The 15,157-nt window shown below is 40.5% G+C and overlaps 1 protein-coding gene and 1 long non-coding RNA gene across 3 annotated transcripts; both read right to left on the bottom strand.

Annotated features, from left to right (window-relative positions):
- Positions 1-1,626: 1,626 nt before the first annotated feature.
- Positions 1,627-11,274, bottom strand: fitm1l (fat storage inducing transmembrane protein 1, like). 2 transcript variants are annotated; one of them, XM_014190416.2, is made up of 2 exons: positions 11,192-11,274; positions 1,627-2,516 (listed from the first exon to the last, which is right to left on the bottom strand). In XM_014190416.2, exons 1-2 carry the CDS (start codon positions 11,212-11,214, stop codon positions 1,865-1,867), a joined length of 675 nt encoding a protein of 224 aa, XP_014045891.1. In that variant the 5' UTR covers positions 11,215-11,274; the 3' UTR covers positions 1,627-1,864. The 2 variants fall into 2 exon arrangements, with proteins under 2 accessions (XP_014045891.1, XP_014045890.1); XM_014190415.2 differs by lacking the exon at positions 11,192-11,274 and adding an exon at positions 3,396-4,329.
- A 1,473-nt stretch (positions 11,275-12,747) lies between these two features.
- LOC106599631 (uncharacterized) lies at positions 12,748-15,076 on the bottom strand. The gene is made up of 3 exons (XR_001327520.2): positions 14,463-15,076; positions 14,183-14,352; positions 12,748-13,906 (listed from the first exon to the last, which is right to left on the bottom strand). It is a non-coding gene; the product is annotated as an uncharacterized lncRNA (long non-coding RNA).
- Positions 15,077-15,157: the final 81 nt, after the last annotated feature.

The raw sequence follows: 15,157 nt of genomic DNA, 5'->3' as shown, positions 1-15,157 counted from the left end.
AGGATCACCACTTTAATTCTAAGAATGTGAAATGTCAGAATAATTGTAGAGAGAATGATTTATTTCAGCTTTTATTTCTTTCATCACATTCCCAGTGGGTCAGAAGTTTACATACACTCAATTAGTATTTGGTGGCATTGCCTTTAAATTGTTTAACTTGGGTCAAAAGTTTCAGGTAGTCTTCCACAAGCTTCCCAAAATAAGTTGGGTGAATTTTGGCCCATTCCTCCTGACAGAGCTGGTGTAAAGGAGTCAGGTTTGTATGCCTCCTTGCTCGCACACACTTTTCCAGTTCTGCCCACACATTTTCTACAGGATTGAGATCAGGGCTTTGTGATGGCCACTCCAATACCTTGACTTTGTTGTCCTTAAGCCATTTTGCCACAACTTTGGAGGTATGCTTGGGGTCATTGTCCATTTGGAAGACCCATTTGCGACCAAGCTTTAACTTCCTGATTGATGTCTTGAGATGTTGCTTCAATATATCCATGTAAATTTCCTCCCTCATGATGCCATCTATTTTGTGAAGTGCACCAGTCAGTCCCCCCTGCAGCCAAGCACCCCCACAACATGATGCTACCACCCCCGTGCTTCACGGTTGGGATGGTGTTCTTCAGCTTGCATGCCTCCCCCTTTTTCCTCCAAGCATAATGATGGTCATTATGGCCAAACAGTTCTATTTTTGTTTCATCAGACGAGGACATTTCTCCAAAAAGTACAATTTTTGTCCCCTTGTGCTGTTGCAAACCGTAGTCTGGCTTATTTATGCCGGTTTTGGAGCAGTGGCATCTTCCTTGCTGAGCGGCATTTCAGGTTATGTTGATATAGGACTCGTTTGACTGTGGATATAGATACTTTTGTACCTGTTTCCTCCAGCATCTTCACAAGGTCCTTTGCTGTTGTTCTGGTATTGATTTACACTTTCGCACCAAAGTACGTTCATCTCTAGGAGACAGAACGTGTCTCCTTCCTGAACGGTATGACGGCTGCCTGGTCCCATGGTGTTTATACTTGCGTACTATTGTTTGTTCGGGTGAATGTGGTACCTTCAGGCGTTTGGACATTGCTCCCAAGAATGAACAATTTTCTTTAGATTTTCCCATGATGTAAGGCGAAGAGGCACTGAGTTGGAAGGTAGGCCTTGAAATACATCCACAGGTACACCTCCAATTGACTCAAATTATGTCAATTGGCATATCAGAAGCTTTTAAAGCCATGACATCATTTTCTGGAATTTTCCAAGCTGTTTTAAGGCACAGTCAACTTGGTGTATGTAAACTTCTGACCCACTGGAATTGTGATACAGTGAAATAATCTGTAAACAATTATTGGAAAAGTTAATTGTGTCATGCACAAAGTAGATGTCCTAACCGACTTGCCAAAACTATAGTTTGTTAACAAAAATTTGTGGAGTGGTTAAAAAACGAGTTTTAATGACTCCAACCTAAATGTATATAAACTTCCAACTTCAACTGTACATGTCCTGCACTGTCAAAGATGCATAATCAAAACGATACAGCATTATGTCAGATGCACTGTAACAATGTGTTTGAGCCCTAATTAATACCATATTGATATGCATGTACATTTGCAAAATGATGGCACTTGAGGTCTGAAAGGCAGCCATCCAATTGTATGAAGAAGTTTATTTATCATAAAACTGCTTGTAGACAAGTTCACAAACAAATATTTCTTATCAAGTACAATAACTGGATGATAGTTGACAGCAGTTAAAAATGACTTAGAATTCTGTAGAGGGTTTAATTAGCCCCTCATTCTTTCCTGAAAAAGACAGCACATTCATTAGCTCCGTGTCTAAGTTTAATGAGATGTGTTTCTGCCTAAAACCATTCCTCTCATTCTTTCACTCAGGCTTCCCCCCTTCCTTCTTGGTGAAGAGTCCCACCCCTGGTCGTCCAGGACAGTACCAGCTGGGGCCCAGGCGGTACCAGCCCTGATACAGGCCCCTCCAACTAAGACACCCCAGAGCCCCTCCTAAGATCTGTGTGGGAAATGCGGGGAAGTAAGCCAGCAGGCAGAGAAGCAAGAACATCCAGAGGCCTAGCAGGGTGACACAGAACAGGAAGAGCAGGCGCAGTGGGGCCCCCGAAGGCCCACCCAGAGTCAGGTAGGGCCCGAACACGGCCGTCTCCTCTGCCACCAGCAGGCAGCACAGACACAGCAAGAAGATGTCCTCAGAGACCTCATAGCCACGCCACAGCATGCCGTTTCCTACACACAACTGCTTGCTCGCCCCCTCCCGAAGTAGTAGGAAGGGCTGGCCGTCCACCGTGGGCTGGCCATCTACAGCGCTGAGGGGCTCATAGCAGCTCCCTGTGGCGTTCTCAAGGACATCCAGAAGCTTTCGGAACCCCACCCACAGCACGCCTGCCACCACCAGCCTGGACAGGTGTCGCAGTGAGAGAACGAGGGATCTGCGCACTGAGAAGGAAAGGAGGAAGACAAAGGAGCCAACGAAGATGCAGGTCCATCCCCAGCCTGAGCGCAGGAATGCTCTGAATGGTAAAGAAATGACAAGATGGTTGGAACATAGTTTTAATTCCCTGGCAGGCATGTTTTGGAATATTGCTATTATGTACAGGCTTCCTTCTTTTCACTCTGTTATTTAGGTTAGTATTGTGGAGTAATTACAATGTTTTTGATCCATCCACAGTTTTCACCTTTCACAGCCATTAAACTAACTAACTATTCATGGTGAAATCCCTGCACAGTTTCCTTCCTCCCCTGCAACTGAGTTAGGAAGGCACCTGTATCTTTGTAGTGACTGGGATGTATTGATACACCATCCAATGTGTAATTAATAACTTCACAATGCTCAAAGGGATATTCAATGTCTGCTTTTTTTTCACCATCTACCAATAGATGCCCTTCTTCATGAGGCATTTGAAAACCACCTTGGTCTTTGTGGTTGAATCTGTGTTTGAAATTCACTGCTCGACTAAGGGACCTTTACAAATAATTCTATGTGTGGGGTCCAGAGATGACGTAGTCATTCAAAAATCATGTTAAACACTATTATTGCACACAGAGTCCATACAACTTATTATGTGACTTGTTAAGCACATTTTTACTCCAGAACTTATTTAGGCTTACCATAACAAAGTGGTTGAATACTTATTGACTCAAGACATTACAGCTTTTAATTTTTAATTAATTTGTAAACATTTCTAAAAACATAATTCTACTTTGAAATGATGGGGTATTGTGTGTAGGCCAGTGTTACAAAATCTCAAAATTCTGACTTTAACACAACAAAATATGTAAAAAGTCAGGCGGTGTGAAAACTTTCTGAAGGCGCTGTACATTAGAAAAAGACCTTGAAACCAACAATAAGGCAATCATGCATTATTATTTGGGCCCATCTTAGTTCTCACCTGTAAAGAAAATTTGTCCTTTTGGCAAAGATGCTGTGTTGGGAGACCCACATGCTCAGGGCAGGTCCAAACATGATCAGGCATGACAACAACAGGTGAAAATGGCGGCGGAAATTGGCACTTCCCATGAGTCTGGCTGCCAGGTCAGTCAAGACCACCAGAATGGTATTGAGAAACATCTCAACTGACTAAATCTAGTCTCAACTGAAACAATAATGAAGCTTTTATCTCTTCCTCTGGCTTTAAAACTACACCGTATAGTTCATGTGTGTATCCAATGATCCTGTAGGTTGTTGTTTCTGTATTGCTTACTATGCCCGTGTGACTGACCAATCTTGCATGTTATAATCCAAAACCATTACTTTCTGTTGATGTAAATCACTTTTCTTTGAATCAATCCAAAGGTTTGGTAATTCAATCGAGATGCAGTCTTCTGCAAGTTTATGACATTCAACTCTTCATGTGTAAATGTCTTAAATAAAGTGGCAGGTGTTCTGACTTTCAGAAGCTCCCTTATTTCAATGTGCACAAATCCAGTTGTTCACCTCCCGTATCCAACACAGTTGGTACATCCCATTTCCACAAATGTTGCACTTAATTTGTTATTCAATATCTTACAGTTTTCCACAGTTGAAGAATATTTTAATCCTGCCTTGTCTGACCTTGACTAGGTTTCCACTTTGGATTTACTTCCACGTGTTGCCACTGTTCTTCCTGTTGTTGCTGAGGTAACTGCCCACCTCTTACTCATGCAACATTAAAAAATGTGCTCATCCACAATGGCGTGTTCCTTGTCCTTGTGCTCATACAGTAAATCGTAAAGTCCAACTGTTAGAGTTGAAGTTAGAGATTCCTCTGTCCCACATCCCCTCAGCTCCCGTCTCACTCCACCCCTTCACCTTTTCATCGACACCGACAGAGTGGGACATATGTTCTCGCCTTTGGTATATCCCTCCGTTGCAGGTGTCACATTACCTTTACAACATTTTTAGGGGTTACAGAATGTATTGAATGAGTCAGCAAGTACCCTACTGTTAATGTGATTGTGTGTTAATGTGATTATTGTGGTATTTGAGTGCATTCCAAAAAAGACTACATTCATGCTGAGTACGCACTTTGTTTATAACATCTTTCAACTCATTATGAGCAGTGTGAAGTTGTGCAACGATATTTGATTAAAGTAAGTGCTAGAGCTCCCAAATACTGTCCCAGTTGAATTGGTTGGCCCACAGTTCTACGATTTAATTTTGTTTTCTTTAACTCTCTACTGTAAATGTCAGTAACATTCTAAATAACTAGGTCTCCTCCATGTGTCTTCTATTTATATCTATAACCTGTGTTCTGTATCCACACCCGCCCATCCACCATTCTTAGACTCAGCTGTTGGTGTAGGCCTAGAAGCCTGTCTCTGTCAATCAGTGAGTTGGAGCTGTCCACCCTCTCTATCTATCTCTCTCTCTCTCTCACTCTCTCTCTCTCTCTCTGTCTCTCTCTCTCTCATATTACTCCCCAACGCTGACATTTCTAGCTCAAGTATTCCTGACTGACATCCCTCACTGCTGTCTATTTTCTCTGTCTGCCTATATACAGAGAAAGTCTATATCTAGCATGTACAGTGCCGTCAGAATATTCACACCCCTTTTCCACATGTTGTTGTGTTACAACCTGGATTTAAAATTGACTAAATTGAGATTTTGTGTCACTGGCCTACTCACAATACTGTATAATGTCATAGTGGAATTATGTTTTTAGAAATTTTAGCAAATTCATTAAAAATGAAAAGCTGAAATGTCTTGAGTCAATAAGTATTTGTTATGGCAAGCCTAAATAAGTTCAGGAATAAAAAACAAATCACATAAGTTGAGCATGGTGAAGTTATTAATTACACTTACAATGGTGTATCAATACACCCAGTCACTACAAAGATACAGGCGTCCTTCCTAACTCAGTTGCCGGAGAGGAAGGAAACAGTTCAGAGATTTCACCATGAGGCCAATAGTGACGTTTGAAACAGTTAGAGATTAATGGCTGTGAAGGATCAACAACATTGTAGTCACTCCACAATACCAACTTAAATGACAGAGTGAAAAGAAGGAAGCCTGTACAGAATAACAACATTTCAAAACATGCTTCTGTTTGCAATAAGGTACTAAAGTAAAACTGCAAAAAATGTGGCAATGAAATTAACTTTATGTCCTGAATACAAAGTGTTATGTTTGGGGCAAATGCAACACAACACATCACTGAGTACCACTCTTCATATATTCAAGCATGGTGGTGGCTGCATCATGTATTCTTGTCAAATCAAAATATATTTTAGATTTTGGATTCTTCAAAGTAGCCGCCCTTTGCTTTGATGACAGCTTTGCACACTCTTGGCATTCTCTCAACCAGCTTCATGAGGTAATCACCTGGAATGCGTTTAAATTAACAGGTGTGCCTTGTTAAAAGTTTATTTGTGGAATTTCTTCCTTCTTAATGCGTTTGAGCTAATCAGTTTTGTTGTGACAAAGTAAGGTAGGAGTGGTATACAGAAGATAGCTCTATTTGGTAAAAGATCAAGTCCATATTATGGCAAGAACAGCTCAAATAAGTAAAGAGAAATGACAGTCCATCATTACTTTAAGACATCAGTCAACGGAAAATCTCAAGAACTTTGAAAGGTGGGTAGTATATGGGGCTTTGGTGACAAAATGGATGGCACTGTGATAGACTACATCTAATTTGCTGAGTAGAGTGTTGGAGGCTATTTTGTATTTGACATCGCCGAAGTCAAGGATCGGTAGGATAGTCAGTTTTACGAGGGTATGTTTGGCAGCATGAGTGAAGGATGCTTTGTTGGGAGATAGGAAGCCTATTCTAGATGCAATTTTGGATTGGAGATGCTTAATGTGAGTCTGGAAGGAGAGTTTACAATCTAACCAGACACCTAGATATTTGTAGTTGTCCACATATTCTAAGTCAGAACCGTCCAGAGTAGTGATCCTAGACGGGCTGGCAGGTGCGGGCAGCGATCGGTTGAATAGCATGCATTTAGTTTTACTTGCATTTAAGAGCAGTTGGAGGCCATGGAAGGAGTGTTGTATGGCATTGAAGCTCGTCTGGAGGTTTGTTAACACTGTGTCCAAAGAATGGACAGAAGTATACAGAATGGTGTCGTCTGCGTAGAGGTGGATCAGAGAATCACCAGCAGCAAGACCGACATCATTGATGTATACAGAGAAAAGAGTCAGCCTGAGAATTGAACCCTGTGGCACCCCCATAGAGACTGCCAGAGGTCCGGACAACAGGCCCTCCGATTTGACACACTGAACTCTATCTGAGAAGCAGTTGGTGAACCAGGCGAGGCAGTCATTTGAGAAACCAAGGCTGATGAGTCTGCCGATGAGAATGCGATGATTGACAGAGTCGAAAGCCTTGGCCAGGTCGATGAAGACGGCTGCACGGTATTGTTTTTTATCGATGGCGGTTATGATATCGTTTCGGACCTTGAGCGTGGCTGAGGTGCACCCATGACCAGCTCAACCCAATTGGGATGGTTTTGGATGAGTTGGACCGCAGAGTGAAGGAAAAGCTACCAACAAGTACTAAGCATATCTAGGAACTCCTTCAAGACTGTTGGAAAAGCATTCCTCATAAAGCTGGTTGAGAGAATGCGAAGAGTGTTCAAAGCTGTCATCAAGGCAAAGGGTGGATACTTTGAAGAATGTAAAATCTAAAATATATAAAAAATATATATATTTGTTTAACACTTTTTTTGGTTACTACATGATTCCATATGTATTATTCATAGTTTTGATGTCTTCACTATTATTCTACATTGTAGAAAATAGTAAAAATAAAGAAAAACCATTGAATGAGTACGTGTCCAAACTTTTGACTGGTACTGTATGATTTATCAGTAAATAGTTTATTAAAGTAACAACAATTTCCATAAAGATTGTGAAGAATGGTAGTAGCAGATGACTACCTTGTGGGGCTAAGCTGTAGTGTAGTCGGTGCATCGCTCTAGTCATATCTCACGTCATGTAACGAGTGCGCTGAGGGTCTGGAAGCAAGTTCAGGGAGTGAGTGTTTTAATAAATAAAATAAACAATGAACACAAACAATCCACCGATATTGCTCAAATTAGAATACTTCGCCTCATTTCTGTTTATATGTCAAAACAAGAAATAGAGAATCATTGTACCATCTAAAACGCGGTGAAATATATTTTCCATAACCGAAAATATTATAATTTCAGTTGTTTGAAGCTGGTGTCCAAAACGAAATTTAATCACGGGATGCATAGAAATAGCGCACATAGAATAGGCATTGTTGAATGACTTTATAGCCAGTAAGACATTTTTCGTTTCATTATAATTTAATTCTAAGTCATAGTTTTTTTCTGACCATTATTCCTCCTCCACCAAACTTTTCATTTGGCACTATACATTTGGCCAGGTAGCGTTCTCCTGGCATCTGCCAAACCTAGATTCGTCCGTCGGACTGCCAGATGGCGAAGCATGATTCATTACTTCAAAGAGCACGTTTCCACTGCTCCAATGGCAGCGAGTTTTACATCACTCCAGCCGAGGCTTGGCATTGCGCATGGTGATCTTAGGCTTGTGTGCGGCTATTCAGCCATAGAAACCCATTGCATAAAGCTCCTGATGAACAGTTATTGTGCTGACTGTGCTGACGTTACTTCCAGAGGCAGTTTGGAACAGACAATTTTTAGACCATTTTTACGCACTACGTGCTTCAACACTCAACTATCCCATTCTGTGAACTTGTGTGGCCTACCACTTCACAACTGAGCCATTGTTAATCCTAGAAGTTTCCATTTCACAATAACAGCATTTACAGTTGACCGGGGAAGCTCTAACAGGGCAGACATTTTACGAACTGACTTGTTGGAAAGGTGGCATCCTATGACGGCAGTAAGGCCATTCTACTGCCAATGTTTGTCTATGGAGACTGCATGGCTGTGTGCTCTATTTCATACCCCTGTCAGCAACGGGTGTGGCTGAAATAGCTCAATCCACTAATTTGAAGGGATTTCTACATACTTTTGTATATACGGTGCCTTCGAAAAGTATTCAGACCCCTTGACTTTTTCCACATTTTATTAGGTTACAGCCTTATTAAAAAATTCCTTAAATTGTGTTTTTTTCTCATCAGTCTACACACAATACCCGATTATGACAGGTTTTTACAAATGTTTGCTAATTTATAAAATACAATTTAAAAAAATCACATTTACATAAGTATTCAGACCCTTTACTCAGTACTTGTTGAAGCACCTTTGGCTGTGATTACAGCCTCGAGTCTTCTTGTGTATGACGCTACAAGCTTGGCACACCTGTATTTGGGGAGTTTCTCCCATTTTTCTCTGCAGATCCTCTCAAGCTCTGTCAGGTTGAATGGAGAGCGTTGCTGCACAGCTTTTTTCAGGTCTCTCCAAAGATGTTCGATCGGGTTTAAGTCCCGGCTCTGGCTGAGCCACTCAAGGACATTCAGAGACTTGTCCCAAAGCCCCTCCTGTGTTGTCCTGGCTGTGTGCTTAGGGTCGTTGTCCCTTTGGAAGGTGAACCTTCTCCCCAGTCTGAAGTCCTGAGTGCTCTGGAGCAGGTTTTCATCAAGGATCTCTCTGTACTTTGCTCCGTTCATCTTTGCCTTGATCCTGACTTGTCTCCCAGTTCCTGCCGCTGACAAACATCCCCAAAGCATGATGCTGCCACCACCATGCTTCACCGTAGGGATGGTGCGAGATTTCCTCCAGACGTGAGTTCAATCTTAGTTTCATCAGACCAGAGAATCCTGTTTCTCATAGTCTTAGTCTCTTTAGGTGCCTTTTGTCAAACTCCAAGCGGGCTGTCATGTGTCTTTTACTGAGGAGTGACTTCTGTCTGGTCACTCTACCATAAAGTCCTGATTGGTGGAGTGCTGCAGAGATGGTTGTCCTTCTGGAAGGTTCTCCTATCTCCACAGAGGAACTCTAGAGCTCTGTCAGAGTGACCATCAGGTTTTTGGTCACCTCCCTGACCAAGGCCCTTCTCCCCCGATTGTTCAGTTTGGCCAACTCTAGGAAGAGTCTTGGTAGTTCCAGACTTCTTCCATTTAAGAATGATGGAGGCCACTGTGTTCTTGAGGACCTTCAATGCTGCAGGCATTTTTTGGTACCATTCCCCAGATCTGTGCCTCGACACAATCCTGTCTTGGGGCTCTACGAACAATTCCTTCGATCTCATGGTTTGGTTTTTGCTCTGTCATGTGGGACCTTACGTGGGACCTTTATATAGACAGGTGTGTGCCTTCCCAAATCATGTCCAATCAATTGAATTTACCACAGGTGGACTCCAATCATGTTGTAGAAACATCTCAAGGATGATCAATGGAAAAGGAAGCACAGGAGCTCAATTTTGAGTCTCATAGCAAAGGGTCTCAATACTTATGTAAATAAGGTATTTCTGTTTTTTAAATTACATTCTGTAAAGCCTGAATGATCATTAAAATATAGGTAACCCCATTGACAGAAAGGCAACACAAGCATTTAGCAAACATTTTATGTAGTAAAATATCAAAATACATTAAGTTGTAATTTATGATGATTTCCATTTCCACAAGTTAAAAAAAAATGATGATCTATGTTTTGGTTTAAAAATATATATATTTTTAATTGGCTGTTCAAAAAGCCACTATTTTCGGAATATGACCCATGCACCCTTTCTCCTTCACTACTTAACAGAGTTGAGCGGCTTGATGTCCTTACAATTTTTCAATCACCATGCTAGAATAACTAGGCCACTTAAATAGGCCTATATTGATGTGGCATCACTGCCACTATGTGGTCAAAATCTGCATTACACATGATCATTAAATTGCATGTGGGTATGTTTTGAAAGCAGAGCTCGTGAATTTCTGGATGCAGTATTCTTGTCATTGTGTCAGCAATCTAGAATATGTAGAATGCCACTTGTTTCTTAATGGCTCCTGCATCCAAAATATTTACCCTGGGCTCCAGCCTTATGTCTCCTTTGGTATTAATGGATGTCTCACTGTCGTTATCCCAAGCTGTTCTATTACTAAGCCTGTGACTTTTTCCTGCCTCTTTGTTTTCATCTGACACTTACTAAATTGTTCTATGTTCACAGAAAGAATGAATGCCCAAAAGGTCTATAAGGGAATTGAGACAACAGAGAGAGAGATAAAAAAAACCAAAAAAACAAACATCTAATCAAAAATATGGTGTATTCGCGATGTTAAATTTCAACTTTGTATCCATAAATTGGGCCACAAACATACAGTACCTTGAGGAACACATCACTGTAAAAATATAAGCGTAAATATGACCAGTATAATTCTCCAAATAAATAACTTTTCTTATCCAACAACTATCCTGTCCTTGGTGATGACCAAAAACAATTCATGTATTTGTCTCTCTGTGCCTCTGAGAATAGAACATTCAGCAGAGGGACTGAAATCTACCTCTGATCCCCTGGTTAGGCTCTGACCGAAAATACAAACAGCTGCACTGCTGAATGCGGTCAGTCCTTTTCAACTCCCCTAAGTCCTCTCAGATGAGGACACAGAAGGCAACGAGAGGAGATGATAAGGCAGACATGTGGCATGTCATTCCCACAGAAGTCAGGACGCATGCAGACGCTTCTGGTAGTTGAGCTCACACGCAACTTTGAAGAGGACATGCCAAAGTGCACTGAACATACCTTTAACGGCTATTTACATAAATAATGACTGACAAGTTGTTAAAAGAAAATCATATTTCAAAATTATTTTCAAAATCAAGTACCTACTTGACTTGCAGGGGGACATGCATTATCCTATGGCTATTCTAAAACTGAAGTCTGGGCATGTTCGAGCGGATCACTTTTGTCAAGTCGGTGCTGTTCAAAGTGTGTTGCATTATGGGAGAAAAAAATCTAACTTGCACCTACATTTCGACTGCATGCACTTGGCAAAAAACATGTAATCAAAGTTCATGAAGTTTTGACTGCAAGTTTCTGCAGTTGTACTTCAACAACTTCATCATGCAGCCATGGCCTGCATTGTGGGGAGGCACTATTTGTCAACCTATCATTAGGGTGTTTTTGTTTGGCCCACACAAACAAATGTGGCTAAAGACGTGACTGAAACAGGAGACAACTTTGCCGTAATTCTAAAGCTTCAGAGTATACAAATGAAAGCTACATTTGAGACCTCTCTCTAACCAATATTGTTGAAACGTTCGTTTTCAGTTCTTGAGTGTGTGATATGCGGGTATAGAAATGTTTATTTCAATGTTTTTACAGAATTTATTTTATAAAAACCAGCAGCTATGTTGACACTGCCATGTTGATCTGGGCCTTGCTTTTGGAAAACCACTACAGTGTCTGACTTTCGGCTGTCGCAGATGCACCTACCCCAACTTCACTCACCGACTTTCGTCTACAGTCGGCTTCATTAGGCTTACCGCTCGACATGCCCATTCTTATCTCAATAACAACTATCTAGGGTGAAATTGTCATTGTTTGGATTCGATTAAGCTGGCCTGGGCGCCAGGATAGGCCTAGTTTTGCACCAGGTGAAAAGTGATTGCATAAATTTTGGAACCGGTCTGCCGCCGGGCATTAGCCGGGTGCCCTGTTCTGTAAAGCCCCGTTCTGTAAGTCAGCTCAAAACAATAGTGACTTAGATTAAGCACGTGGAGTAATGAGTACACTGTAAAAAATTGACTGTAGAAATTACATTAAATTAAGAGCAAAAAATGTTTCCTGTAAAACAGTGATTAACAACATGTTGCTGTAGATGAACTACAAAAACTTACCGTTTATAATTAACAGCAATTTTCTGTATTTTTACAGTACCTGTACACCTTTATAATTGCAATATATTATTGTGCTTTCTATTTTACAGTACTTGTATCTATGACATTCACAGGATTTACTTGGCAACTCGAATTGCCGTTAAATTACCATTATTACCACCATGGCATTTTTTTGCCTTTACCTCCCTTATCTCACATCATTTGCTCACATTGTATATAGTCTTATTTTTTTTTTTCTACTGCATCATTGATTGTATGTTGTTTTACTCCATGTGTAACTCTGTGTTTTTGTATGTTGTCGAACTGCTTTGCTTTATCTTGGCCAGGTCGCAATTGTAAATGAGAACTTGTTCTCAACTTGCCTACCTGGTTAAATAAAGGTGAAATAAAATAAAATAAAATAAAAATTTATTTTCCAGTATTTTTGCTGTAAAACCAGTTCTGTTGTATGCGATTTTACAGTAACATGACATTTACAGATAAAATATGCCAATAGTACTGTAAACATTTGCATTACCAAAACAAGTAAACACAATACAAATAATATGTTCGTAAGCATGGTTTAATGTAAACAAATCAAAAAAGTTTCAAACACTTTCAATAAGCTCCCATAGTTCAACTTCACCATTACTAGGTGGGAAATGCCAATAAACTAGAGCCAAATGGGCTGCATCATAAATGCCTCAATGACAAACCTACACCTTTCCCCAAGCACCTATCAAAAAGTGTACATTTTTAAATGATTCATTAGGACAAAATACAATTGTTAATCTTAACAGTATTGGTATGATATTGTAGCTTGTATGTGACATAAACAAATACTGATAGTTTGTCACAAGGCTATTCTGCATTCAGATGCAAAGCCATTTTTTTTTCAACAAAAAGGTTTCAAGTGTATCAATTTTCAAAATATATCAACGTCCTGAATAAGGTGCATGTTTATAACTGTTCCAGCATAGAAAGTGACAATTACAGATAAGAAAAGCACTGGTATACTGTACATATCTTAGCTTTTGAAATAAAAATGACTTTTCACACACAGGTAACTCAAAAATCACATTTCCTCGCTTTGAGCTAAATATTTTTTTTATCTTGTTTCCTGCTAAGAGGGGTAGTAGGCCTGCTCTCTGCCTGGCCTTATCTTAGGTTTGTCATTACCTTCACTCCCAGGTTAAACACAGAGTATGTCATTTTGGGAAGGGTAATTAGACTTTATAATTGTGAGATTAAGGTCAGAAAAGATCAATGGATATTTTGTCCTATTCCCAGATTTCTAATTATGCCCTTCCCAAAACTACATGCTCAAGCTTTAATAAAGGTTGCCTACTCAAGTTGAGTAAATGCCAGACATTTCCAAAAATCCAAAATAGCATTACTTCCTCAACAATGTGTCAATTTCAGGGCATACTGGATAATTTTCAAACACTTGAAAACACTTTTGTGTTTTGTGTTAAACACAAAAGAAGAGCCAACCCCAGTGACAAACCAAACTTACTTGAGCAGGTCACAATTGACAAAAATAAATTAAATGTATGGCCAATAGGAACTAGCCTATAGCTTTTCTAAGTCCATTATCTTCCTGAGCAGAGTACAGACACGTACATTCATTGTGTGGCTCTTCTCCAATATCTTTCCGCTTTTCTTGCTGATGACCTCTGCTGTGGCGGTCTTCAAGCCAGTGGATGCATTGATTCCAGCAAAACATCTGTGAAAACAAAGAGCACACACATTTTTAAAAGATGATTAGGTCCCCTGATATCTTCAATAGTGTCTGAAGTGTGTTGCATTACATCTGTACATTGTCCCCAGCTCAAATAATGACTTCGCTATGTGTTTACACTCTGACAAAGGAGCCTTTCAAACTTATCAACATATATTGATTCAATTAACCTGCCAAACCAAGCTGTGACACAAAATTCCTCAGTTTAAAGCCCCCGACCCGAAAGGAATTCTCCCAAGGAAGAAGCATATTTTTGTTTACCTTTGGATGAACTTTAGGGTGCGTGAAGCCTCCTCTTGGTATTGCAGATTGTAGGTGTAAATGAGGCAAAAAAAGCTGCCAGCGCTTCCACAAAGTTTGAGTGGACCGACATTACCACCTCTATCTCAGTGCTCATCATCCATTTCATCATCATCCAGTCATTATGTCCCCTGAAATCAGATCACTTACATGTTTCACAATTACTTCTGTGAAACTTTGCGATTGTAAGGCCCTGTCTAAAAACAATTACTCACACAGAAAGTCTTATTGGATACATTACCTTGAACAATCAGTCTTCTAAAATACATAGAAAATTATTATCTTATGCATAAGATGCAGATGAATGTAAAACATCGGCCAGTAGAAGGAGTGCATCTGTCCTTTCTTTGAAATGGGCCATCAGCAGGAGGACAACACAATGGCTAAATGCAGTCGCTCCACCCTTTTCAAAACTTGACAGGATGTGCCGAACTTCTTCATTTGTTGGTTTGTACAGGAAGTATTGTATGATAATCTTTCCTTTTTCTGCCATCGTTGCATAATTCTTTTCCAGGATTGAGACATCTTTCAGTAACTTGAAGTGGTTGTAGAGTTCCTTCTGTGTGAAAAGGTATGGCCACTTATTCCTCAGCTCGGCTATCTTAGGTGCTGGGCTAGCGTTGATGGCACAGCGCTGTAAGTAAAATGTTGCTTGCATGAGCTGCGAGAGTTGTCCTCTGTCACCTCCTGTAGGCCCTTCTTTGGAATAAAGCTGCTTCATTTCCTTATGCTTTGCATCCAAAGTGTCTTCCGTTTCTTCTGTGGGAAAGTCAGGTTGCCATCTTACACAGCCGTATTTGTCATTTGGCCCTCTTGCACTGGCTACAGTCAATGAGCCTGAGAGTGTTTCTCTTTTTTAGTCGTACCAGAGGATTATCACGATTCTTATGCTCAACGCGTGTTTTCATCTGGTTTAACAGTGATCTATAGCCACTC

This window comes from Salmo salar, chromosome ssa03, assembly GCF_905237065.1.
Source record: "Salmo salar chromosome ssa03, Ssal_v3.1, whole genome shotgun sequence".
NCBI classification, from domain to species: domain Eukaryota; kingdom Metazoa; phylum Chordata; class Actinopteri; order Salmoniformes; family Salmonidae; genus Salmo; species Salmo salar.
This window is presented reverse-complemented; position numbering and strand designations above follow the sequence as displayed.

Bases quoted from the DNA above. Each gene is read 5' to 3' on its own strand.
- fitm1l (XM_014190415.2), bottom strand. From the start codon at position 3,574: ATGTTTCTCAATACCATTCTGGTGGTCTTGACTGACCTGGCAGCCAGA. The intron at 2,517-3,395 runs GTGAGAACTAAG...TTTACCATTCAG, and splicing joins AGGACAAATTTTCTTTACAG to AGCATTCCTGCGCTCAGGCT.